This window comes from Ixodes scapularis, unplaced genomic scaffold (assembly GCF_016920785.2).
Source record: "Ixodes scapularis isolate PalLabHiFi unplaced genomic scaffold, ASM1692078v2 PGA_scaffold5__190_contigs__length_132052651, whole genome shotgun sequence".
Classification (NCBI taxonomy): Eukaryota; Metazoa; Arthropoda; class Arachnida; order Ixodida; family Ixodidae; genus Ixodes; species Ixodes scapularis.
This window is the reverse complement of record NW_024609880.1, coordinates 31,025,146-31,053,013: the sequence shown is the minus strand read 5'-3', so window position 1 is coordinate 31,053,013 and position 27,868 is coordinate 31,025,146. Positions and strand designations below refer to the sequence as shown.

Genomic DNA, 27,868 nt, shown 5'->3' with positions numbered 1-27,868 from the left:
CCATTTGTCAGTGCTAAAGAAATTCAAAAGAAATTAAAGCAGGCATTTCTGCATTATGCTGGCGGTATGTGCTAATGATCAATAATTGTTTGCTACTCCATTGTTTTTTTTTTGTATCCAAGTTTTTTTTTACTTTCACGACCCGCAATAACCTTTCCCATTAAGAGGAAAGATGGCGCAAGCGACCGCCTACCTACTAACCACTATTTGTTTGTCCATCCGGTCAGGTGCACTATCACCATCATCAAACATCACCAACTCGATCACCGTTTGCTTCTCTGCCTCTGCTGTTTCGTGTGCTGTTGTGGTGTTGTGAGCTCGGGTGTGTTTTGTGTAGTGCCGTAACCGAGCCGTTGTTGTTGTTTCGCGAATTCTAGTGCTATCTTGAAACGCAGACCGACCCAACTGGTGTCCGCGGCCTACCCTGCACACTTCCGCGCGAAGGTAATGCTTATTACAAGACGCACGAATGCCAAACTCAATGTCACGTCGGTCAGATGCTCGCGTAATACCGAGTGCCACTTCCTAACCAGTTGCATATTACGAATGACTGAGGGTGTAAGCTACGTGCAAACAGATCAACCATGTGAAGACCGTTGAACGGACTGAGGTCGGCAGTTACTCTTTACCGCAGTATGCCACCGACACAGCCGGCTCGGAACACATTAGTTCTACGTGGCGTATCGCGGATCCTCATCATAATTTACTGATTTATCTTTCCTCACGCAATAGCTGCACTTTAATTAAAGCGTGCAACACAATTTAAACGCCGACGTTTGCTCTCTAAAGGTGTAGTTTCTTTCACACGAGCGAAGTCACCGTGAGAACCCGTGTGTCTGGTATTGACGAGTTTGTTTATGCCCCTTGTTTTTGAAGTGACCCGCTTCGGCAGCCAGGAGAACATCGAGCGAACTATGATTCTGACAAGTTGACATGGCGTCCGAGCTGGCACCGAGGCTTGTTCGAGCGATCCACAATTTCAAGGGCAAAAATAATGACGAGGTAAGTGAACCCCTTCGGTCAGCTGGTTCGCTGGCAGGAGGACGTAACAGTTTTTGTTTAGCTGCTCGGCATTCAGACAGGTGGGACTTCGGACTGGTTCACATATTTGCATTTGAGTGTTCCCATGTAACCGCTTAACGACGAATGGATGAATACGGCTGAACCCTTGAAATTGGGCGGTGGCTTGTGCCACCCATAGCTACTGGCACACTGGTGCCACCTATCAGGTAGCCCTGGAACCATTCCGAACAGTGTGTATACTTTCATAATTCATTACGCTTCATTCTTTCATTGTGTGCTTGAAATGATTCTGACAGTGTTATAAGCGACTATTTCTCGTAGGTGATGCATAGATTTGATTTCGCAAATACTGCAAAACCATCAGCCTAGTTACACAAATCAGAAGTGTTTCAGTGTTAGCCGATAGATTGTGCCAGCATGCCGGTGTGTTTACTCGTCGTAAGCGGTTATGTGGGAACGCCACAACCTCAAGTAAAAGGAAACGCAGCTTCTAGACAGGACCCGAAGAGAATACAACGCTGCCGATTTTGTATGGTCCCACTTCTAGATGCTAAGTTCTATTCCTTTTGGTGTGACATGGCAAGTTGGCTGTGAGACATGTCAGATGATCTCCATGGCCCTCTTCGAACAATGTGGTTTGACTGAGTGGCCTATGTTCAGGTTTGGAGAATTGTGGTATCATAGGCTGCGTTAGCACCTCCGGAGATGTCAGGGCCTATTTTTGCGCAACAAACATACCAGCTTGCAAAATGCTAATGAATGTGGTTAGCTAGGAATTTCATTTGACCGAGGACTGCTAGACTTTGACAAAGAACTGCCGAAGTTGCTGTTCATAATCGCGGAAGGGTGAAACAATGCCTGCAGGAAACTCGGTAACGACGATCAGATGTGAAAGTTTTAGCAAATACCTTTGTCAGTCTCGAATTGTGGGTGACATTAAAAATAAAAATTAATGAGAGGTTGGAAGACCTATGGAGCCTGTGAATGAGTGCAGAAGAAAAGCGCCCATTCTAGATAAACGAGTCTTGCAAAAAAATGTAAGAAATCGCCTCACTTTTTAAAGCTTGCATGGAATACAAGCTTGAATGAGCCTGAGCTTACTCTAGCCCAGTGGTTCTAAACCATCAATGTTTCGCCGACCCCTTGTGGATCGACGGAGATGATGGAGTACCCTGTTCGTTTCGAGGGGAGGGGAATGGTATAGGTTAAATATAATGATGATTTAATAAATGGATATAACTAGGGCTCCGTGTTTTCGGAGCTTATTTTTCGTCAAATTCGGAGGATGTTTTTTGGAGTTTATTTTTTGCCGAAAATTCAGAGTTTATCGGAGTTTAAATTTTTTTTATTCCCGATTCTCCGAAATTGGGAGTTTAATTTTGCTGTGTTTCCTATTGTAAATAAATAAATAAATAATAACCTAATGTAAATGTATGCCAGATAAAAAAAGAAAACACACTTGTATTAATTAAAATATCTTCAGTTGAATTTGGCATTGGTGCCATTGCCATTGGCAATACTAATTTCCCACGACAAAAGTCACACACAAGTGGCACTTCGATAAACGCCGATACCCTAAAATCAACGAACTCCCGGAGGTAGTTGCTAGGATACTCGTAGTCATCCCATCCTATTCCATCAATCTGGCCCGTGGCCGCGCGAGGTGTAGTGGTTAAAGGCCGACGTACAACCTCGGTTTTCTGCAAGGAAGATAATCCTTTTAGCGTTCCTCCTCTCCTAAGCTGCGAGGGGAGCCAAGTTGGAGCGAGGTAAAAACTGGAGATGATATAGGAAAGGAGGAGGCGAGCAAGAGTGGAAAGCGCGAAGTGTACTTCGGCCTTTAAGGAGGTAACGGAGAGTTTGAACTGTCCCTCTTCCCAATTTTATACAATCCCTATGGTCCATAGCTTTCACTGTTACTAAAGCATACCCTTTCCCATCTCTAAATCACAATCCAAAAGAGTGGCTTTTGTCGTGACCCGAATGAACAACGAACGACCTGTTACCCTGATTCAACCTTGAAGAGACAAGCGGCAAGACCCCTTTTGACAACGGTTCGAGATTTGAAAGATAATTATGGTGGAATTTTCCCAGGACCATTGGCTCTCTGCTAATCAAACTGTAAAAAAAAAGACCTTTATTTTTTGACACACACGACAGAACTCGCCCAAAAACTAAAACATTTTTTCTCGACCTGAAAAAAGACAACTTTTATGGCCGGGTCGACTGATGAGGCAGGGCTTCGCGGACCCCTAGAATGCTTTCGTGGGCCCCAAATGGTCCACGGACCCCCATTCGAGAACCACTGTTCTAGTCAAATACTTTCCATACAGACTCTATACTACTATGACCTGCAGACCACTGACCAAGCACCACAAGTCAGCCTTGCTTACTACCTGTTAGAATGAGCTGGTCTATGCTGACGATTGAAATTAAACGTTGCAGGATTGTTCACTGTCAGCTCCAGAAGATTGCCACGACTACTGACATCTTGATGACTATTAAAGCCCGCTTATTCTCTTTCCCTATCCCCATCCCCATCCCAGCTTCCTTGAAAATTGAAATAGCGAGAGGTCCACTTTGAAAATTAAATGGGGCCATATCCACATTAAAATAATCTGGGCCTGCATGAGTTGCTCAAAATCACAGACGGAATCTAATAGATATGTTGCTAACTTGAGTGCTGGAACAAGCAACAAAAAATTTAATGCTGTTCTTGTAAAGAAGTGTTTTCGATAATGTTATTTGAATTTAAGTGCCGCAGGAGTAACTCACAGGTGTTTGCCATTGCTGTCAAGCTGTGACATTGAACTGGCCCCACGGGTTTTCTTTTGATCCAAAAAGCACTGAGATGGCCGAAAATAGAAATTTCGCCGATTGCAGCGGCATAATATGCCAAGCTTCTGTTCTGGTCACAATTGATACCAAGGCTCTTGCAGGGGTGAATGTAGTTTGTAGTCTTCGTTTTTCGAGCTGTTTCGCCTTGAGTTGACCGGGTGAATTGTATAATGTTTGGCACAATGGAGATGTCATCAAACTATGCAACTTCAGTCAGTTCCATTTCACTAGTTAATTTCATCTCACTTAATCTTCAGTCACATGTTGGTTCACACCTTTCACGCATGGTTCACTCACGGCTTGCAACAATCTCTCAAAAATTTGTTTGTAAAAAAAAGAGTTTTGATTCTAGCGATAATTATTTGATCACAGTGCATATGTTTAGTTGAGAGCAATAAGGCTTCCTAAGAAGCCAGAGGCTGTGTGTGTGGTGGAGTGGCTGAGTGGCGAACATCTCCAAGTCACTTGGGGTGGTTGCACGCACAGCTCTGCTTCAAGAAGGGGGACATCCTGACAGTTACCCAGGCCTTGGAAGGGGGCTGGTGGGAGGGCACCCTGGATGGCAACACAGGCTGGTTTCCCAGCAACTACGTCAAGGAACACAGGCCCGGTGAGAGTGCCCCGGGCAACCCAAGGGCAGTCACATGCCCAGAGGCGGAACCAGTGCATCTTCGCATTGCAGATGTCATATACGTCCACAAAGAGTCTGTGATGCTGCAAAACTGTCGCCCTAACTTAGCAGTGCAGATGTCGTATACATCTATATATGGTCCATAATGCCTTCAAACTATCACCCTAACATCTTAGCATTGCAGGTGTTACATACATTTATAAAAGCAGGTGTTATATACATCTATAAAGGGTCCATGATGCTAGAGAACTATCACGCTAACTTCTTAGCATTGCAGGTGTTACATACATCCATAAAAGCAGATGTCATATACATCTATAAAAAGTCCATGATGCCTTAGAACTATAACACTAACTTTTTAGCATTACAGGTGATACACATCCATAAAAGCAGATGTTATATACACCTATAAAAGAATCCATGACGCTGCAGAACTGTAACCCTAGCCCTCCTTCGTGTTTGGAACGCTACAGTTCATGCGTAGTGGACAGCTTGTTTCTGTGAACAAGTTAGGTACAAACCTCTGGCAGGGAGTGATGCTGTCAAGGACCAATCAAACTTCTGCTGCCCTTTGCCGCATCTGAGTGGTGGCCCCCACATGTGCCGACAAAATGAACAAAAGGTACAAATTTCTGTGAACAAGTTAGGTATAAACTTTTGGCAGAGAGTGATGCTGTCAAGGACCAATCAAACTTCTGCTGCCCTTTGCCGCATCTGAGTGGTGGCCCCCACATGTGCCGACAAAATGAACTTTTCAGCGGCTGTCAGGACGTTGTACACTTCATATGGAAGTGTTCGTGAAAGTGACGTGTTAACACCGGTGAATCATGCTCTTTCCTTCGCCACATTGCAGCACTGGAATTTCTGTGGCAGCATTTTCTGTTTCCCTTTTGGCTCTCTTCAGTTTTTCTAAAATTGAAACCATGTTGGCTCCTCGCAAAAATATTAATATTGCAGCGATTGTTCTAGGCTGGTCTTTGTTGACATGTTGGTATTTCTAAAAATAAAATTCATCCATCAAAAAAAAAAAAATCTTTCCTTAAATTTATGGAGGCAGTTAAATGTCCTTTTCACATCACTCTGGAGATATCTCTGTAACGAATGTTATTCTTTTGTTGTTATTTGGTATGACACATTGCTTCAGATATTAATGTGCCCCATGTTGGCTCCGAGTTTTTCTCTGATGTTACATTTTTATCTTAGGTCTTGTCACTGAGAATACATATCTTCTCACTATATTGCATAATTCAATTGAAAAAATATAGCTATCACATTTCTGAGCCAATAACAAAATTTTCTCAATCCAGATTTTGTTTATTTATACCAGCATACTGTGTCATTCTTTAAAATATAATTTGGTTCATTATGCCAGCCATTATATCGGCATTCGCACTTTTACTTTAAATTGAAAATGACGAAGGACTAAATGGCAAAACCGGCCGACATCTCTACTTAGTTATATAAACATGGAAGAGAATGCAACAATACTAATCGTAAGGAGAACTTTGCAATGTCCGTGCCTCAACAAGTTGTGTTGCAACATCAAACATGGCCATTTCCTTTTTTTTCTGCGGAATTTATGAGAGCAGTACTCGCACAAAATAAAAATGTTGCATATATATGGAGCCATATTTTATTTCGAGCCAATTCCTCGTCCAATCAAGGTAGCATCTGCCGCGGCAGGCCCTCAGTGTCGCGGTCGGATGAGAAATTTCCTCTGCCTTACAGAGTTTGTATCTATCTCTGGGGGATCGGTGGCCAGGCGTGCTAGTGCACTGCGGCTGGGAGCGCATGGTGCGAAAGCTCGTACTGCGCAGCCCAAAGATCCTGGGCACTGTCCCCACCCCTGTCTCTTTCAACCTAAATGAGAATCACACTGTTGTGCGGTTCTGTATCACTACTGCCTAATGCACGTTAAAGACCCCAGGCCAGCGGTCGTACAGCGGGTGCACCAGACACCGACTGGGGCCGACCAACTTCTCGGTGTCTAAACATACGCAAAATCTTGTTGCATATTTCTAATACAGATGCATCTAAAGTAACCAGCGCACAACCCAAGGCCGTGGACCTCTCCCTCAGCTCGCGGCACAACAGCATGAAGCTCTACCGGAGCATGGTAAGTGCATTGTTTTTTATGTGGGCTTTCCGAGAAAGAAATCGCCTGCAAAGTCTTCTTCGGCGAGGCTGACGGTCTTTTTCCGTCGCATTCGTCGGCTGGACGGAGAAGAAATGTTTTTTGTACAAACTTCGAGGAACGAGGTAATTTTAATACTGTCACAAAAGTGAGGCTTGGATGTCTCGGAGTTCCCTTGGACCTGGCTTAACTATACCCACCTGCGGTTACTGGGCTGGACATCTAAGGGCTCAAGAAAATGCTGGAATGGTTTGTGAAAGTTATTAGATGACGAGAAACACAGACGATGTCCACGTCGGGTTTGAAGGGCTGTCCACGCGGGACACGATTTACTCTAACTTAAGTTGTGCGCGACTTTTGCTGGACAGAAGTATGCAGGTTTTCCTCCACTTCCGGACCGCTTTAGGACGATTTTTGTCGGTAGTATAGCCGCATCCTGTTTGCATCCTTTGGGACGTGCTCGCGATGTCGGTCTTGGGATGCGGCTGCTCGTGCCCTCCGCTGGCCATTGGCTAAGGCCTCCGCCGCCATTATCGATCCCGAATGTCCAGGCACAACAAAGATGGGGGAGACGACGGCAAAAGTGAGGAGGAAAGTCGCGTTGTATCGCTGTTCAACAGCGTGATTCGTGTTTTCGCTGAAATCGTACGCGTGCGCCGAATCGAGCGGTATTTTTTTTGTCTAAGCTGCACTTTGGAACGGACATTGGGGCTCAGGCTGGGTTTGACCGTCTGGTTTGGACAGTGTCCGGCCTGATTTTTAAAGTTCTCTTGTCCCAAATAAAAAGAAAGGAGGTGAATTCGGAACTGAAATTAAATGTTTAATAAAACAACCTTATGCACTCGACTAAAAGAAAATTTTACCGCACATGCTGCATCGGCGGTGGAAAGACGACTGACTCGAGACAGCATCTTACTGCTGCTTTTATATACACACCATACATTCAAGAACATTCTGAACTAGAACACACCGTGCCAGTTGAGAATGGGATGTAACCTTCCAGGAGATTGGTAAAAGAAAGAACTGGGCCAAGCGTGCCTTCTGCATACGTTGCTACCTCTGTCAAGCATGCGGAAATATTGGCATCGGGCTGCGTATTTGGGACAGTGTTGTTCTGGTCTGGTGGTAGCTACTGTGAAAAAAAGCAACTGAGCAAGTGTCTAGGCAGAACTTGTAGACAATCATGAAGAGATAGGGATGTGTCCGAGAACGGAAAATCAGAAGGTCCACATGGCGGGATAGGTCCTTGTTTTATCCAATGGGACGGCGCAGGAGCAGTCCCCTTTCATTTTTAAAGCAGCCTCGCCGCTCTCACCTGCAGTGATGTGATTGCTGTGCCAAACTGCACCAAGGCACTAACCCTGCTACATCCTGCTACATTTTTGTCAAAATATGGGTAATCTGCGCCAAGCCTGCACGAAAAAACCAATTTCGATCGCCTTTCAAGAACAACAGTAAACTGAGTACCATAATTGAGTACCGCGTGTTATGTGGTGCAAGCAGCCCAATAGACGCGGGTCTGTGCGGACGCTCCGACGCTAGCATGCCGGGTACCAGCCATGCAGTCATGCCGTGAAGCGAAACCATATTTTTTCGCGGCGGGAGTTACTTTCTGAGCTGAAGCACTTGCTCCTGAAAGCAAGGGCTGTGGGAAAACTATATTTGGTCCCTGCCTTTCAGTCACCGTGGTCGTGCAACTTCAGGTGTTGCCGTCCCCATGTCGCTGCAGATATGGCGCTTTTTAAAATTAAACCAAGTACCACCGCATGTTCATCAACATTCCTGCTCTTGTTTAATTAAATCATACATTACTACAAAAATCCCTCTTTAACTCAAAGACTGCTGTGTCGCAGTATTGATTACCTAGGTTTCTCCCGGTGGGCTTTTTTTCGAGAGGGACCCCGGTACGTAAAAAATCTTCCGCGAAAGAAAGTTGGTGAAGAGAAGTGAGCTAAAGGAAAGAAGGCAATGTCTGCATTCTGAATCCGCACAGCGCGCTTGTTTGTCTCGAGTTCAGTCGTTGCACAAAGTGCTTCAAAAACTTTTTGACACTGGCTCGCAATGTCTTGCATCAATGTGCTCAGGTTCTTTTTTTTTGTGCGTGTGTTTAGCTTGTATTTTCAGTGCCGGCCTGGCAAGTTCGCGCCGCTGGACTGTTTTTTGTTGTATACTCGACAGTTACATTTTGCATACAATTTAGGGAATCGGTTAGTGACGGAGCGGAGTGGAGTGGTTTCGGTTTCAATCAAAGAGCCGTTTCCTCCGCTCGCGCGACGAAGCACACGCAACTGCAAGCCTGCCGAAGTTGCCCTCATGTGCATGCAAACATGATTGCATGACAGAGGCACCAGCCGGGACGCTTGCAATCCATAGTTTTATGTTTGCTTACCTTTGACGAATATCTGGCACGTCGGGAACCAGTAAAACAGTGGCAAGCGGTTTTATGGAATTGCTCAGCAATGTCTATGTCTCAGCAGTAAAAACACAAGCAACACGTCACATCAGAACACAACACAAAGTGCCCTTCATTTATACAGCACTTAAAACAAATCATTTTATTTTTCGAAGAATACCTGCTCCAAAAGCCACCTTTGCTGCTCTGAGACACTGCCTTGGCTGCTCCAAAAGCCACATTCGCTGCTCCAAAACACTGCCTTGGCTGCTCCAAAAGCCACTTTTGCTGCTCCAAAACACTATTTTGGCTGCTCCGAAAGGTGCTCCAAAACGGCTTGGGCCAATCACATCACTGCATCTGTCCTGCTTCGCATTGCTTTACTGCTTCGCTCTAAAGCGTGTGTAAAGCTTCACCACTTTGCACTGCCTTCTCTGAGAAGCTCATTTAACTCAGTGGCTCTGATGTTTGCTGGGATGGTCACTTCATATGCCCTTCGCCTATATTTTGTATGTTTCAGGGAGAGGGGGGGCTAGAAGCTTATTGCAATAGAAGTGCATGCTCGGTATTTTACAGTAATTTAACACAAAAATGTTGGTTTTCAGCTTAAAGTTGGTTCTAGAATTGCTGCTTGGATTAACGTGGTGATGCGAGGGAGACAATTCACGACTGAGGAAAATATAACAATGCACAAAAAATAAAAACAGGAGAGGAGTGGTTTGCAGAAGTGCTGACGTTGCCGTCGCCGTCGGCGTAACCGCGAGGTGCATTATGGGTAGATTTTCCTGTTAAATTTAGCGGAAAATTTTTCCCGCTAGATTTAGCGGAAAAATTTCCCCACTAAATTTAGCGGAAACATTTCCTCGCTAAATTTAGCAGAAAAATTTCCCCGCTAAATTTAGTGGAAAAGTTTTCCCGCTAATTTTAGCGAAAACAATTCCCCACCAAATTTAGCGGAAAATTTTCCCCGCCAAATATCTAGCGGAAAGTTTTCCCCTAAATGGGAGGCGAGCAGGAGAGGAGGAGGGGCATAGCCTCCTCTCCGTACCTTTCCCTCCTCCTCCTGAAGAGCTAATTCGGCGTTACAGGGGATTGTAAATGTGTTTCTTTTTTTTTTTTAATATGATTTTGTTGTCGCTTTGCTTTTCAATAAAAATTTTCGTTGTCAGTGAGTGCTTGAACGTAAACATTTCGGTGAACATCCACCTGGTTAGGAATGACAATGAATGAGAGGAAAACTCTACCCAAAAAATAATACGGAACCCGAAGTTTCTGGGCCCATGAACAAGGGGCCGAACTGGCCTTGAAACGTCAGGCTCCGTATTATTTTTTGGTTAGAGTTTTCCTGTCATTCACAGTCAGTGCTTGTAAGTGTATCACTCCTTTCTCCCGTCTTCGTTTTTTGTGCGCTGTTTAGTTTTTGTTGCCACTTTAGCTCTGCTTGTTCTGAAGTGAAGCACCATTGTCTCTGTCCCATTGTCCGGCTGCAGGTGTTCAAGGACATCTTTGACACGGAGGCAAACCACCTGCACGAGCTCAAGAGCCTTTTCTCTGGCTATCTGCAGCCGCTGGAGCAGGCCAAGCTGTGAGTGCGCCGGACCTTTTTCGGTTCTAGAATGTGGGAAAGTTCCGTGGGAAAGCCGACACATGTGTCTTGGTTTACAAACAAGTCAATTTATAATATTCTGAGTCGATGCCCACCCCTCTGCCCCCTGAAATTCATAAAAAAAGTGGGGTGGGCCATGCCTCGGGGGGGTAAGCACAAAAGGGTTAAAAAAAGCTGAAGAAAAAAGCCTATTTTTTTTGTACGTATCTAGCACGGCTGCACGGGAGATACATTAAACTCAAAACTTGAATTAGTTTCATCGTTTTATACAAAAAATGCTGTGAAAGAATGCTTTACCGTTGCGAAGTCCTACACGTCATAAAAACCGCTAGTCGACATGCAGCGCAAACGTTTGTTCCCTGAAAGCATGTTTCTAACACGACTATGTTCTCTTCTACATTCTCTTCGTTAGCAAGAAAAAGGGTCAGCAAGAAAGTAGGAAAACCAGCCAGGTGCATTGAGTCAGCAAGCGAGCTGGCGAAAGAAGCGACAAAGAGCGATCCTGGGGAAGTGGGAATCCCGGCGATCGCGTTGACAAACAGTTTGGCGTCGGGCCAAGTTGGGCGCATTGTCAATCACCAAAAGCAGGCCCTTGTGCAGCTTTCTTATTTGGTGCACACATGCGTGCGTCCGTGCGTGGCGTGCTATTAACGCGGGTCGAGGTGGCATGCAGAGTTCAGTTTTTATTAAATTTGGAGGGTACTTTTCAGATTCTTTTTCGCTAAAAATTCAGGGTTTATCAGTGTTTATTTTTTAATATTTCCAATTCATTGAAATTCAGAGTTTAATATTACTTTTTTAATGTTTTCAAAATTAAAAAAATATATATCATCTGGATACAAACATGCATTAAATTCATATAATAGAACTCACCCTTATCAAATGATATGTCTGCAGCTGCATTTGGTATTGGTGCCCTTGCCATTGTCAATACTAACTGTCCCACGAAAAACATCGCAAAAATATTGTGTTTCAATTAACGTCAGTCCTTTGAAATAACCTAAGCGCCTTAACGTAGTCGCTGGGAAGCTCCAGCTGCCCTGCCTTGAAACCTCCTATAAAATCTGCAGATTCATAGCTTTCACTGTTAGAAAAGCGCAACGCCTCCTTCCTCTGAGAAGCACAGATGGTATGTTCCAAACTGGAAATCGGAACAAGGGCTAGTGTCATGTTCCAGGAATACAATCCCCGTTGTTCTCAACAAACCTTGACGAGATAAATGGTAAACTCTCTTTTGCCAGTAGTAAGATTTTAAAGGGAGACTGAAGTGGTCTCTCCTCGGGATCACTGACCCGGGCTTTCTTGTAATTTATTAGTAAAACACCATATTTGTTGCTTTTTATTATTTTTTATTTTGCCATCCTGACATTGAAATTCAGAGTTTTTGAATAAATTTGAATGAATGTAAATTTGACCAGAGAGTGCACGGAGAGTGTTTTTCTGAGTTTTCCGGATTTATCCAAAAACACGGAACCCTACCTATATCCAGTTGTGCCATTCTTTATGTGGGACATACTGCAAACTGTTTGAACAGCAGCTGTGGTAACATCTGGCTTCCCTTTGTCCTTGCCCAGACTGAGTGAGCAGGACTTCAACCAACTGGTGGGCAACCTGTCAGTGGTGCTCGAGGTTCACTCGGACCTGTTGCTTGCCCTGGTTGCAGTCAAGGAGTGAGTCACACCCCTCCTCACCTTTTGTCACTAGACACTTTCCTGTGGGTCTGGTCCTTCCACGGCCGACCAGAAAGTCTAGACAATCTTTGTTCGTGGTGTCTTTTTTTGGAAATGTGATCGTAGCAATTGACAGGAGGAATCTCTGCAGTATTCCTTTCCTTCTCTAGTTTATGGATTGCCCAGGTCTATGGATTCCCTCAAGCTCCCAAATTTCCTTGCCCCTCCCCAGCCTTAAGTACGCAGTTTTCCAGCTTGGGCACCGTTTTTGGGAGACACGACCCATTCGGTGATGCGTAACTATGAGCCAGACATTCTTTAGAATGGGCAGTATAGGCCTCCTGCGTTGCCCAGGGGGCGCTGCAAAAAGCAACTTGTTAGGACTTGTTTTGGGTAGTACAAACTTGAGCGTTTCAAACTGTCACTCGTGTAAGTGTGTCTGCTCTGGTGCAGAACGCGAGATCAGGAGGAAAATACAAGGAAACAACAAAAATTCGAACACCGTCAAAGCACAGGTCAAAGCTAAAACGCTAAAAGCGTCAGTCAAGAGACGCCGTTTCACACGTTCCAAGAAGAAAAAAAAAAAAAGCGTCGCGATCCCAGATGTTTTGACGTCGCCACTCGGAGATGAGATGCATACCCTAGCGGTGGTGGCACAAATCTAGCACTTTCGTTTGTCTTGCCATGTTGAATGTAGCTGATTTCGGTAGTCCAAATGTGTTTTCCCGTTCTTCAGCACCACACAGAGAGAAAAATGAAAGATGTTTACAAATCTCTGTGGTGCAAAACTAAAGCGCAGCTCTCGAGGAGGAGGAGGAGGGGAGGGTACGGAGGGGAGGGAATGCTCATCCTCCTCCTCCACCCCTCTCCTCCTGCTGCTGAATTTGTTCATGGGTGACGTGACACGAAGTCGTGATGTCATTTTCTCCGCTAAATTTAGCGGAGAAACTGAATTGGTTTTGAGGTCACGTGACGTCAATTTCCTCGCTAAATTTAGCGGGGAAAGCTAGCCTGGTAAATTTAGCGGGGAAATTTTTCCGCTAAATTTAGCGGGAACTGCAACCAGACCACTTGCTCTCCGCATAAGGGTTCCTCAACATAGAAGAGTTTGAGAACCCCTGCTCCAGTTTTTACGTAACTGTGTATTGCAATTCATAATTCTGCACATACTTGACATCATTTTTATCTGCAACATACACATCTGGGTTATCGTTTGTTATTTTCTTTCTGTTATTTTTTACATACTTAGCCACATATTTTGACGAAATGGCTTTGTCGAAATTTTGTCGTATTGCATTTGAATACTTGCACACAAAGTTTGAAGGCGGCTTCTTTTATGCAGTGTTTTGATGGCTGTGTACCGAAAAATTCCAAGCAAGCACCCACTCAAAATTTGGAGATAAAATCGTGTAAAACTGGGGGACGGGCACTCCTTAGGTCATCATTATGTAAAGATGTGTCCTATGTGTGTCTTCCGAATGTTACAAAATTGAGGGGGGGGCGCTTATTCTGGAATGGGCAGATGCTCAGTATATTCCGGTGCATACTCGAGAATGTGTTTGTTTCGTTTATTGTAGACTAGACTTTTTTTCCCTTTTTACTGACGACTATCTGGCAACTGTGAATGTTTATGCTTTTGCGTGTTTATACATTTCTGCTGGTTGGCCGGCCCTGCACACAAAGAAGATCTGTTTTCGTAGTCTTGGTATATTCTACATTTCGCATGCATAAACTCTATTGTATATTGCATACAGTGCCAACCAACATTTGGCACTTTAGCCGTGATAGTGAGTCCAAGGCGATGCTGAGGAATGCGCTCGCAATTTTGCGCTGAGTTGAGTGTTTGCGGTGTGCGTGCAGGCAGGACGGTCGTGAGCAGCGTGTGGGGGGGGCCTTCCTCCAGCTGGCCCCCCGCATGAAGGCGGCGCAGCTCGACTACTGCGCCAACCACCCCCGGGCCGTGCAGTTGCTGGACAGTCTCAAGTGAGGGGTGCCCCGGTTCTCCGCTCTTCCAGCCCAGTTTTCTTGAGGAGAAAAACATTCTCACGTACCGAGCTTGGAGCATAAGTTAGGGATGTCGCACACTTCTGTGGGGCCCGAAGTTCGGCTGGTTCGGTGAACTGCCAAACTTTAAGTAGAATTGGACCAAGTTCGACTGTTAGACAGTGTGGACCGACTCATACGCAAAACTGTCGAAGCTTCGGGAAAAAGCAATTTATACGGTAGTTTGTTTTAGAGTTTGCGAAATATGTGTCGAGGACGCCGAAGAAGAGGTCATTGGCCTCGAAACGTCTTGCCTCTTTCCCATTTGCTCGAAGCATCATGCGGGTCAAGAGATTTGATTTTGTAATATGTTGCCCCTCAGTCTTGTTATTTGCAGGTAGGTTTTCTCGCAATACAAAAGAAAACAAACTTTTAATGATTAGGTAGGTTAGTTTGATAGCGTGAAGCAATAGACTGGGCAAATATTGCACCCTTTATTCCGCTGGGTGGCTTCATCTCGTTTTCAGCTCATGTGTACGTGCATAATGGTTGAACTTCAGTCAAGCTTTTGTCAAGCTTTAAACGAAATGGTGGAAAAACTCGAACCCGGTCGAACTCGAACCCGGTCGAACTCCAACCTCAGAAGGTTTGCGACATTTGCAGAGTAACTGACAGGACGAGAGCGGCAGGGAGGAGTTGTCCCGCATGCCGCTCTCGTCCTTACCCCGTCGTCCTTACCTTCTAAGGGCGACAAGGCTAAGGGCAACGAGCGCTTGCGAGGGGCTGGGCGTTAGAGAGGGTCGCCCTGCCATTCTAACCCTTTCTTTGTCAGCGACCATAGTTACCATATTTTTCCGCAAGCACGCTGGAGCTTGTCGACCAAACTCGTGGGTCCACTTTCTCGAGGAAAGTGCCGAGGTCCAGTCGCAACCAATGGCGGGAGAGGCCTCGCAAACAGCAGCGTACTGACAACATTTGGACCTGAAAGGGTGGCCTGCTCTGGTATTACTGTTCTGACGCGATTCGCTGCCCTCGTTTTATAGATCGCCATGATTAGCTTCGACTTGCTCTCCAGAAAAGTAGATGCACGAGATTCATTGATTAGAAAGCTCTTTGCTATCTTTTGAAAAATATCATATACTGTAAAAGCAACCTTCAATGTCTGCGAGCTCTAATTTTCGGCACGCAAAGATTTGCGAGCCCTAACTTTCGGCATGTAAAGATTTGCGAGCCCTAACCTTCGGCACGCAAATATTTCGGTCTTTTGAGAGTTTAAATGCAGGCATCTGGAATTCACGAATTTTAGTGGCCGTTATTATGTCCTCTATAACCAATTCGCAAAAAATAGGGGTCGTGAAAATAAAGGGTTTTACAGTATGACATTTCCTGGCTTCTGCAAAGCTTTACGTACACCGTCCGTACTTGTAAACGAGACTTTTAGCAGACCCGACGGGTGGGCGGGATGGGTTGGTAAACGCGCCAGTTGAAGACATGTACCGGGCACCGTGCTCCTTCCGCCGTCTTCGGGATACGCAGTGATTGACGAGCGTTTGTTTTGACGTCCAGGGACACCCTAAGTCGATGGCTTGAGCAGCAGTCTCCACCAGGCAGTTTGCTGGCACTGACGGTGGGGTTGAGTCAGCCGTTTCGTCGTCTGGACAAGTATCCCGCCCTTCTGACGGAACTCCAGAGGCACACCGAGGTGAGCCTCCGACTCTAATGTCGACAGAACGGCCTGTCTTGCGACGAGCTGTTTAGCAGAGCTGGGTAACATTCGGACAAGTTAGTAGGCCGTTGTGCAGTTCATCCCGGAGAGAATTGCTAACACTGGGGTCTAGTGACATCCCGTTAAAGGCCGACCTGCAGTATCGTCCTCTGCCGGGCAGAAAACGGGTTCTCTGTTTCCTTCTCTCCATTCTCTCGCGCACTCTTCTCTCCTACTCTCTCCACGAGAGTGGGTCTCTGATCTACTCCCCGCAGAAAGGATGAGGGTCTCCCTCTTTCTCGAATAGAAAGGAGGAATTAGGTAGAGTTTCCGTCTTTCTGGCTGCTTGTCGGCCCTTAAAAGAGCTATTGTAATATCACGCAAGGACGCCCTCCCCTGATAGGTCGCCCTTCCCGTTTTGCTGACTAAATATCCGTAACAAAGATTCCAAAATGTTGCCCACCTCACGATTTCCGTCAAACGTCGCGCGATGTTTGACAGAAATCACATTAACCGTGCGATCTGCAGTAGCTGTACATCTGACAAGCTAGTTCATAGCGGGTTTGTGCGTTTTTGTCTGCGCAATATCGGCTTCCGTAACATGCGAGTTCTTCCTGCGTGTAAATTACATTGTGAAATGCGAATCTGCTGCGACCGCGATCTGCGATCCGTTCTTGTGACATGCGAGTTCTTGGCGGGTTTTTGCGGGTTCTTCGCACCGGGAAGCGCAAATCTGCTGCATCTGCACAGGAGTTTGTAGTGAATTCCCACGTGTTTATCGCATTGTGAAATGCGGATTTGCCGTGTCTGTGATCTGCGGTATCAGTTCCCATGTCAGATGGTCTTTAGTGGTTGTCCCGGTGTTTATCATTAATTTTTTATAAAGTTTCGCTGTCGCATCCCCAAAGATAGCCCACCCCACGTTTTTCACGGTTTATTTCCTCATTTTGGGTGGGCGGTCTCACGGAATTTCACGGTAAGAAACGTCTTGTTTATTAACCCTTTGACGGTCATCGCCGTACATGTATGGTGGCAATTACAACTTTGAAAGTGCCCGCCGAAACGCGAAATCTCGTGCACCTCGAGGGATATTGCTATTTATTACGTGTTTGGCGAACTATAAACATTACATTCATGCAGCGTTTGACTTTGCTGGGGCTCTGTATAGTTTTCAAATTCGACGCTCTGCATACATAATACACACAGGAGGGTTGCCTCTCATGTTGGCTGCTCTAGCGGTAGCGGCAATCGGAGCGCCTGCTCTTCCGGCTAAGGTTTTAACGCTTGTCAGTATCTAATTCAGATTATGAGAGCTTAGCATCCGACGGAGAAGCTCTGTAAAGTACCGCCAGTTCAGAATCTGAAACCGCCAGAACGTTGTGGAAGCGGACGCACCAAAATTAAACCGAATGCAAGAAAAGTGGCCACTTTTCTTTCTTAATATTGTCCATTTAAGGCTTCTATATCTGAACAGCTTGCAAGCACTGTGCGTGCTTTCGCTAGATAATTAGGAAGAAAGAAACATGTGAATTCACCATTTCCTTATACTGTTCCTTTGAAAACAAAACCCGGCTGCCGGGAAACATTTTTTGGAAAAAGAACTTGACCATCAAAGGGTTAATAAGTGTACTGAACGAGGTCCATGCATCTGTTTTTCTGTTAAAGCATAATGAAAGCCATTTCTTACAATCTACTGTAAAGCGCATGTATTTACCCGGTCTGTCCTCGGAAATTTTGTAAATATCGGGGGATTCACATTAACGGGGTTATTATATTATATTATATTTCATTATATTATTCATATTAGTGAGATGTCACTGTGAATATCAATTCCCAGAAAATGCTCGTTACAACCTGCGCCGAAGTTTGAGCGTATAAAATATCAGGATAGGTGTCATAGCATAGATGGAACTTGCATGTGAAATGTTGTCATTTCTATTACCGATTGCAGCAATTGGTTCTAACGAAGGTGGTGGATAAATGGACTTCTAACGAAGCACATTTATCCATCAATCCGTCAAGCAGATAGGTATAGCACCGTAGGCAGGAAGACAAATGCAGTCTGCTGCCACCCCTAAACTATAAACAGCAAATATTGTTAAAATACATCCCAATTTGTAACAAGTTAGGATGGGTTACGGTAATATCAACTCTTGTAAAAGCAAAAAAAAAAGAAGAAATATAGAACATATTGGATATTGACCTGTTACCTTCCTTTGAGACATTTGTGGCTGGAAAAGTGACGGCCAAGGGATTTATTTTTGTGAGGATCTCAGTTTCGCAAATTTCGCAATTGAAAAAAACGCGAAAATTTGATAGTGCGAATATATTAGCCCATTGGAACTAATACATATCGCATCACTCTAAATTGCAAAATTTTGTGTCTGCAAAATATTCTTGAGATTTACACTTCGTAAAGTTTGCAAATTATTGAGTCCACGAAAATGTAGTCATTTACAGTGCGCTGCCTTTTTTCCATTTCCAAGTGCAGCAAATTTAAACAAGGAAAATTGTAGTCGCGACGATTGTAGTAAAACCGAGTTGACCTTTTCTATTAAAGTTTCCTTTCAGCCCAATGTTGTGATGAGCAGAGGGCTTGGATGTGTTCTCTGGTAATCTCTGCCCTAGGCCAACTCATGTCGCCAGCTCATTTGCACACTTACTTTTTGTTTATCCTAGCTTCCCCTTCTGCGGGTATTTGCATCGTCCGCTGTGGCCTTGTAGCAACGAAGCTAGGACAAGCATCCTTTTGAACTGACCTGCGCCCCTTCTCTTGGTCTCCTCGCAGGAAAGCCACCTGGACAGGGGGGACACGCAGCGGAGCGTCTTTGTCTACAAGGAAATGGCGGTAGGAAAACAGTGCTGAACGCTGGCCCACATGAAGCCTGTTTTTCGGATTTTATCCGCACTTCTTTTTGCACACACCTCTCGAGGTCCGACTAAGCTAGTTGTCGGTGTTTAGAGCCCAGAAATATGTATAGGTGAATATATAATCTACGGGAGAAACGGTAAAACAGCAAGAAATAAGGCTGGGATATTTCACAACCCACTACTATGCCCTTGTTCTAAGTCTTAGTATTTCTTATCTTATGTGCCTCGATTTCTCTCTCGCATAAACGTTTACAGTTCTTATCTCGCTATTTCTTTCCTCCCTTTCTGTCTTTTTCCTGTTATGGAGTTGTCAGTGTCCTTTCTACAACAGCTAACCTCTCCAAAGAGAAACATCTACTTTCTTTCTCTCTCTCTATTAGCAGTAGGGACTGAACAGTCGGCCCCTGGATGACCAATCTAGTGCAGCTGCCGCTACAGCTCTCAGATGCTCTTCTCATGCTGTTATGTCTTTTAGCTTCAATGTAACGAGGAGGCCCCACCTGTGTTTAAGTGGAGGGTTAACCCAACACATAATGCATGTTCTGGCCACACAAAGCTCTGGCCAATCGTTTTAGAAACCCTCTGCCGTTGTTTGAAGTTGATGGCTGTGGTTGAAGTTGATGGGCGTAGCGTTGCGGCTGTCGGACAAGACTATACTTGGCGTTGGCTTTTTTGTGCCACGCTATCTAGGCTAGCTTAGTTTCCATGGCGCTACGAGCCTGCGGAAACTACACCGGCCTAAACATTGCGCCACAGAAATGTTGACGTCGAGCTTGATGACCAAGGGATTACGGTTTCAGTTCCTGGCACTGCTGCTTTTGTGTTGTTACATTTTGTCGCGGCTCTCGCTTACGCGGGGTGTACTGGCCCGCACATTTGGCCCTTGTGTTTTCGGAAACGCTAAAGAAAACGACACAAAGCCCTTGGGAAATGGACAGAAAAGGAAGGTCCACTTTTTTTCAGGCAAGCTGCTCTGCGATGCGTCGCCAGAAGGAGCTGGAACTGGAGGTTCTAGCAGGCACTGTGGATGGCTGTGATGGCGAGGTGAGCACGAGTAAACATTTCTTTGAGAACGGCAGGGAGGGGCTTCGGTCATCCCACCATCGACGAGGCTTTGGCGTCTCGTGCGGCCAATGCGCATTGGAAGAATAGAACGCGTGCAGGAGGCCGGGCGCTCGAAAGGGACGCCCTGTCGGTCTGTTGGTTACTGGGGGGTCGTTCCACGCCAAACGTCCCAGACGTTGCGCTCGACCATTTACGATTTTTAAAAGGAAATTCACGGCCTTCTACTCCAAAGACCCTAACCTTTTCCTAAAATATTGCGGTCGAAAGTGTTTGTTATGGCGCGAGTGTGGTTTTAATTTTTGAAATGGCCGTGAAACAGGCATTGTTCAATAATTGAGTAAACATCTGTTGTTTTTTTCGTAGTGCTTCGCAATTTATGTTTTGAAATTTTAATGGCTTTTAGCTTGCTACATTCTGACGGTTGTGCAGATTTTTATTGTTTGTCAAATTTTTATTGTTGAAATATCTTTAAAAATTTACGACATTTCTGAATTTTTTGTTTGACTATTGCATTGAGCTTGGCAATTATAAAAGATTTATTGGAAGCACCATAGATTTATAACAATTAAAAATGTTTCAAGCCAAACAATGAAAGATGTTGCAGAAGAGAAAAAAAATTATAATGTTGTGAAAAAGTTTGTTTTGTTGCCTAAACAGCCATTTGTTCTACTCTGAGGTGGTCCAAGTAGAAATACGAAAAATAAAGACTTTTAAAAAAGATTTTATTGCCTTTTTTATTTCTGAAAGTTTCATCAAAATAATCTATTTCTAAAGCAAAAAAACAAAAAAACATTGAAGTTGAGCTCCCACGTCACAACCTGGCATTCTTTCTTAGCTCCTCTTCACTTTCACAGCACAGTACGCCATCTGACACCAGAACTGAGCAGCTTTGCGCTCATGCAAGGTAATTGTTGGTTGGGAGTGTGAATTTTGCCGAGGGTTCTGCGCAGGTGCATTCTTGACTCGCTGGCAATTGCCTTGTGTATACAGTCAGTGTTTACAGCTAAAGATCTGCCCACCACCATAGTTTGTCACGGCCCTGCCTGGCCACTTCCACTCATCCATCTTTTCGGTTGTAACGCAAACAACAGCAGATAACGTGTGATAATCGTACGCGCCGCCACTGCATAGCAGACTCGTTGCGCCCTTTGTACCGATGTCAGCTCTCCTCGCTCTGAAACTTGATGCCTAACGGCATTGGCATCACCAGAAGGGGATTTCACCTATTCAGGAAACTTTTTAACGATAAAGCAACATCCCTACTGGCATTTTTAAAGGAAAGGACTGTCATAATTGACGACACCCAACTCGAGTCTCAGTGCAGAATCCCTGCAGCAACTGCTGCCGCACGTTTATTTGTCAGGGGCGCGGCAGCGCCCCCTATCGGGTCAACGGTTACAACAAGGACCAACCGTAAGAAAGGGCAGAAAAAGGAGGGGTATTGTTTCGAATGACCACTGACTAGTTGGAGTTGGGAATCTACCCAAGAAAGTTCATTTGTTTGTCGGAGTACGGTGCCATATTGAAGGATAAAGTGGGTCACTCGGCACAGGCGAGTCATTCGGTGGTTCATGCTGATGCTAGCGAGGGTAAGTAGGATTGTTTTATTTTCTGAACTATGAGGATAGTTGCATAGTTACATTTTGTTTAAATTTTTAAACATGTTTTAACCATAAAAATTTGCATAATCATCACAACGTAGCAGGTTAAAATCTGTTTGAATTTCAGAAAATAAACTGTGAAGCGTTTCAAACAAAAAGAGATTTTTACTCAATTATTGAATGATGCCTGGTTTCACCCATTTTAAAAGTTAAAACCACGCTCATACCATAAGACAATGTTTTTTCGGCAAAAATATTTGAGGAAAAGATTGCAGACTTTGGGGGGCTAAAAAGCCACAAATTTTCTTTTAAAAATCAGAAATGGTCGAGCGCAACGTCTGGGACGTTTGGCACAAAATTACGTTATAGCGATGTATACTTGCAGCCATACATTTTAAATTTCTCTAAAAAGGTAATTTTCGTATATCAAAGTTCAAACAACAGGAAATTAGTCCGCCCCAAGAGGCTTCCGACATCTCGACCGTAGATGAAAATTTGAAACGACATGGTACGTTCACTCGCCTAGGCCTTTAATGCACATTGTGCTGTAGAGATACACAAATGCGTGCCGGTACGACGCTCGTCTAAGTCGAAATAGGCGGGGGCCAAGATGGATCCTAGGATTCCGGGTTTTGCAGTGCGGGGTTTGGCTCCATTTGCCAGCTCTGCTCATTTGTGCCAGGTACTTCGCAACCAAATGCTTGTCCTCTGCCCAAGTGTAGCCCCGGCCGTCTGAACTAGGTGCCCGAGTTTTGGAACTAACCCTTACCTGATTCAAAAGTTACGAGTGATTTCCTGAAATTTTCGGCGGGAAAATAGTGGCCGACGAAGCCCTCGAATAAATGGAGCTCCACGGTGCCAATTACCAAGAACGGACCCCATTTTAACATAAAGAATTTCAGGAAATCACTTATAAACTTTTGAACGACATAAAGGTTACTTCTAAGACTTTGGTATTTGATTCTGGACCGCTAGAGCTTACATTCGGGCGGTTTAGTTTACATTTGGGCAATGTAGTATGTTTTTGCAATAAAAACAACAACAAAAAAAAACATCAAATATTTTTGGAGGACACACCATACATTTGCTTTTGCAAATACTGCAAAACTTTCGCTTAGTGAAATGCAGTTCCAGGGCCACCTCATTGATGACGCCAGCGTGCCAGTGCGTACTCTTGTCGTAAGATATCGGAAGAGCTTAGTTGTAAGTATTTGCAATTGCGTGATTGAGCCTTCAGACCTTCACTGTAGTCGGTCAGGCCCACTCTACTAGCAGTACTATATTATTGGGCCTTTTAACGTGGGAAGAGGCAAATCTTTTTAAAATTGCCTTATGTTCTAATGTTAGGTTAGGTCCACCGTGAAGCCCACGAAAAGGCTGTTTCACCGCGTGACGACAACGAGAAAAGCTTTTGTCACACCTGGGTTTGCTAGTCGCCGTCGACATATAGCATGTAAGAACATTGTTCGACTGACGAGCGTGACTCGAGAATGTTTACTGGAATAGGGACGTGCCGCGGCTAGGTGAGCGACGGATTGCAAGCCCCGTCCGGTACTGACTGGAGGATAGACCCTTTTCAAAAGTTTTCACCATGTAGTGACTGTACCACCAGTTATCCTAGCGCACCTCTCCTTGGACGCGCCCCAAACGCATACTGCACACAAGGGCTGCGTCGGCGTTCAGCGCAAACTCGGATCCAATCGCACGCTCCGTGCCCAAGGAACGGCAACAGCCAGTGTTGCTTGACGGAACTTTCGAAAGGGTCTATTGCTGTCGTCCGAGGGCGGCACTGCGCGTGGACGCATGATGCAGGTGGGGTCCGCTCTTGCTTCCGAGCAAACCATCTGTTGCATCAATTTCCTGGACGCGTGTGTCACTCGTGGCTGCTCCGGAAGGGCCGTTTCAAGTGCATCGTTCCTTACGCAGGAGCTACAGTCGCTGGGAGAACTGCAGCACGTGGGTCCCGTAATACTCGTGTCGGGCGACGACCGCAGAGACCGTTACCTGGCCCTCTTCCACTCCTGCCTGGTCCAGCTCTCTCTGGCCAACGGACGCTTCTCCTATCAGGTGCGTGCCGTGGTACCCCGTCGTGACTGGCTACGAGCATCAATACCTCGGGTTGCGGGATGCCGACCCCTCTTACCGTGCTCCGAAAATTAACTCGACCTCGCTCTGGAGTAAAGGTCTTGTAACATGGCATCCGAAAGTCTCGTCCGGCGTCGCTCTACGGCGTGTAAACTAGCGCCTCCAAGGCACTTTAGACGGCCCAGAAAAATGGGCCTCTCCTCGACGGTATCGCGCGGCGACCTACTACAGTGAAACCCACTTATAACGATACCACATATAACGATGTACCGCTTATAAAGATCAGTTTCTAGAGTTTCTAGACTGGAAATAATCAGTTTCTAGTCCAGAGACAACGATAATCGGTTATAACGATTTAAACTTTGGGTTTTCTCATATCGTTATAAGTAGGTTGCACTGTACAAAGATGCAAGCAGGGGGTGAAAGCTTAGGGTGAAAAAAAATCGAGGAATGAACTTGCCTCATTCAAAAGACAAAAAGCAGAAACCTGTTTTAGGCAATCTGCACCGCCACTTTGTAGACGATGCACTCGTAGTGGGAAGTGTTGCCGACAGATGGCGTACGTTGTATCGGGAGAGCGCCGGCCGATTCGGGTTTTTTTGCGGGATTGTTCATTATCATAACCTGAGTAGAATGGTCTTCGGTCATATTTTGTTCGCCGACCCCGCTGAGACCCTTGTCGGCCCACGGTCGTGTCAACGTTATGTTGTGTGCCGACGTGCCACCCGCTCCTTTTACTTTTGGATATGCCTGCATTTACTCGATCTTGTTCCGGCCTAAAAGTTTCATACCTTGGCGTTCAAAAACCTGCCCGCATTTAGCGTTGCCCCCTGTACGTTCTTATGTGATTCAGTGAATGCAGGAACACTGCACCACTTTTTACAGCGGTAGCTCTTGTGTGTTCTTTCCAGCACCGGAAACGTTGTCCGTTGTTGCTGTTGTAGTTGGCACAGCAGGGTGTCCGTTGTCCATGTTTTCGAATCCTCGAAGAAGATCAGCGACAGGAATCGAACCTGGGTCCGCGACGTGCAAAGCGGAGTGTTACCATAGAGCTACGCCACAGCGTAGCTCTATGGTAACACTCCGTTTTACAGCGAAGTGGTTTATGGCTAGGGTTCCGTGGATCTATTGTGTGCAGTGACTAAAAACTCTACGCCCGCACCGCTGCATGTGCCGCACGCGCACGCCTTCCCCGTATAAAAGATTCAAAGTAAAATAACAAAAACAAAGCTTGGACAAACGTTTGTGCAAGATGCCATTTGTTTTAGGCTTTTGCTTTAGAACAGCTACTGCTGCAGACGTTGGCACATGCGGCAAGTGGAACACTATTTTTCGAGTTTTCCTTGATGCTTGGGTAGTTTAGTAATAGGCCTATTCAGTAGATTAGTTATCAATAGGCACCATTTTCAAGATCAGTAGACTCAGGTAAATAACGAAGGTTTCTCAAAGATTTGCCGCTGTGCGACCCGCGTCGGCCATGTCTACGCTCGCACCGCCCTCCCTTTGTCTTCGTTCCAAGCGCTTGCATGCCTAGTTTCCTTTCCTTCCACTTTCTCAAGGTGGCGGTCCCGTCGTGCGTGTCTAGTTTCCTCTGGCTCCTTGGGGTGGGTCTGTGTTGTGGGCTAAACAGCATTGCTGGTCATCCACCTTCAGGGAGTGAAACGGCTCATAATTTTATTTGTGGTACTCGGTGCCAATTGCACGCACTGTCTGAAAAAAAAAAAAAAAAAAATGGTAGTAAAATGTTATTGTAGCACTGTCAATGCCAAGAACTTATGCTGGGAGATGTGCTTTCACGCACTTCAGAACAAAAAAAGAAACAAGCATTCAGAACAAAATAGTCGGATGTCTGTTCTGTTCCAAACGTTTTTGTTCACGCACACCGCGGCACTCGAACACGACGCCGATATCCAACGACTTCACTGTGACTTGTTGCAGCTATCGCTGTGACTCTACGCAGGACTGCTATATTTTTGTTGTTTATCTCCGCTCGAGATTGGTAGTGCTGGAATATGCTTCTACAAAGTGCTTGTGTGTTTGATGGACCAGAAACTACCGCGGGATAACGTTCATGAGGGTGATCAGTGACTTTTTATTATTTTTTATGGCTCTTCACTCACTCGCATATCAAGTAGTCCAACTGGCCTACATGAGCTGCCAACCGTTTTTTTTAGTTTTCACTAGTGATTGCATTTGTGTTTTTAATTTTCATTTTTAGAGTAAGATGGGTTAGTCGACCGTGCCCCCAGTACTGGAGCTCCCGTGTGCCAGCATTCTCTAGAAACTATGGACGACTGTTCGGGCACTGTTGAGGTTGAGGAAATAGATATTTTTTTCTTCTTTGAGGAACTGAGAAAGATTGCTCTTAATAAACAATTTTCGGAATTATTTGCGCAGTTAAGGGCAGAACAGTTTGTCTAAGAGATATTTTTATGTTTCACTCACTGCATAAGAGAGGTACTAAGTGTGGGAGCACAGAAGTGGTTCCCGTTTTTTTATGATAAATGTCATAGGGGGACACAATGATTCTGGATACTTACAAATTGTGTGCCGTCATCTCCAATAACGGTCATTGGTCATATTTTTCGCAGGGCCACTTTCCCGTACCTGGGCTTGTCTTGGCTCCGGCTCAAGATCCAGCCGAGGGTTGTGCCTTTGATATCCAGGGTGAGGCCCTGCACACTTTTTGCCGATATACTTTTAATGCAGAATTTCATTTGTACTGAAGCTAACTTTGATTTAGCCTTGAAAAGTGAAGCCTGCCACGGTCGGAGAGAGTTGGCTGGCTGCCAAAAATCTGTGCCGCAAGAAATGAAAAGTGGAAATGAAACATGAAGAGGACGTGGCAACACCAACACAGTATCGCGTGCCTCGAAGGCTGAGGCTGAAGTTAGCGTCAGCTGCAAACTATGTGCCAAGTGCTGACTATGCAGCAGGTGAAAACTATCCAAGAAAAAACTAGTTTTTTTCAACTGAAATTTGATTTTTCCGATTATAGGCCAGCGAGTTGTTTACAAACAAGCCCCTGTTTGTTCACACCAGATGTGGGCAGTGTGCTTGCACAAACACCGGATTCGCGGGAGACGAAGCGTCTTGGCGAATGTCCGAACCGAGACGCTTCGGCAGACGTCGGAGCTGCGCGTTAGTCTATAGTCCGGGTGCGGAGCGTAGTTCGAAAAATGCGGTGCACAGTGAAACGTTCGCGTCGTCCATCTTCCAAGGTCCCACGCTGTCTCGGACCACGGTGCTGTGCCGCAGCGCGGAGGAGGCGTCGCAATGGAAGGCCAAGCTCGGCCCCCCAGGGCCAGCCCCACCTGCGCCCAGTCCCACTCGGAGGGCGCTGACACCCGTGCCTGCTCACCCGACGGCTGCTCACCCGACGGCTGCTCACCCGACGGCTGCTCACCCGACGGCTGCTCACCCGACGGTTGCTCACCCGACGGCTGTTCACCCGACGGCTGTTCACCCGACCGCTGCTCACCTGACGCCGGCTCACCCGACGCCGCTCGTGGCTCCCGTCCCCAGGGTGGACGTCGTCCGACCTCCAATAGAGGATCGCATCAGGGTACGTTGAAGACGTTACTTTCTTTCATTTCGTCCAGGCCACATGGCTGGAATTAAAGTCTGCAACTTAAAAGAAGTGGGACAAGATCCGCCCACAGTCCCCCCACTCTTCCCACTTTGGCAGAAGAAACGCTGGAGAGGAGGTTTATGGCGAGCGGAGAGCTTTGTGGCTGGGGCTTGTCTCGCTGTTGTTAACCTGCAACAAACTATGGGGATATTGCAGACTTTTGTCAAATCGGAGGTCAGACTGGTTCAGCGAGCCTTCGAGCTTGTTACGAAATTCGAAGAAGTGAAAGTTTGTGAAGAGTGCCGCCCAATTTAAACATAAAATTTAAAATTTTAGGAAGATTTTTATTTTTACAATACCCGGTTTTAAGTTTTTGAAGAATGATTACAAATGTTTGCACGATTGAAATGGAAATGCACAAAACTTGAATGATTTAGCTAGTTTTTTAAAAGCTGCAATACTCCTCTGCCAGGCGGTGCTGGCTCATTTTCATTCTGTGTGCTTGCGAGTAATAATGAAACTTCTGTCGAGCTTCGAGCTTAAAGTTAGAGAAAGTCAGACTGGGTTAAAGTCAAACTGTGGCAGGCTTGCGACTTCTTTAGTTGTAACCGAGCTTCACCGGATTACAGTTGGTGCATTCTCCCTTTTGTGTGACTCCCTCCTCTCCCACATCATCTCCCTTGTTCACCCTTC

General features: G+C 45.6%; 1 protein-coding gene across 1 annotated transcript in view; it reads left to right on the top strand.

The window, feature by feature from the left end:
* Positions 1 to 240: 240 nt before the first annotated feature.
* The window catches only part of LOC8051768 (rho guanine nucleotide exchange factor 7), a 39,862-nt gene continuing 12,234 nt past the window's right edge, over positions 241 to 27,868 (top strand). The window contains exons 1-13 of the mRNA XM_029977305.3: positions 241 to 444; positions 877 to 1,002; positions 4,348 to 4,471; positions 6,520 to 6,608; positions 10,509 to 10,603; positions 12,199 to 12,294; positions 14,155 to 14,277; positions 15,844 to 15,979; positions 18,771 to 18,830; positions 19,817 to 19,897; positions 23,446 to 23,586; positions 26,196 to 26,271; positions 26,826 to 27,169. Coding sequence (XP_029833165.2) covers positions 934 to 1,002; positions 4,348 to 4,471; positions 6,520 to 6,608; positions 10,509 to 10,603; positions 12,199 to 12,294; positions 14,155 to 14,277; positions 15,844 to 15,979; positions 18,771 to 18,830; positions 19,817 to 19,897; positions 23,446 to 23,586; positions 26,196 to 26,271; positions 26,826 to 27,169 — 1,434 coding nt within the window. The 5' untranslated portion in view covers positions 241 to 444; positions 877 to 933. The remainder of the gene's footprint in view (positions 445 to 876; positions 1,003 to 4,347; positions 4,472 to 6,519; positions 6,609 to 10,508; positions 10,604 to 12,198; positions 12,295 to 14,154; positions 14,278 to 15,843; positions 15,980 to 18,770; positions 18,831 to 19,816; positions 19,898 to 23,445; positions 23,587 to 26,195; positions 26,272 to 26,825; positions 27,170 to 27,868) is intronic.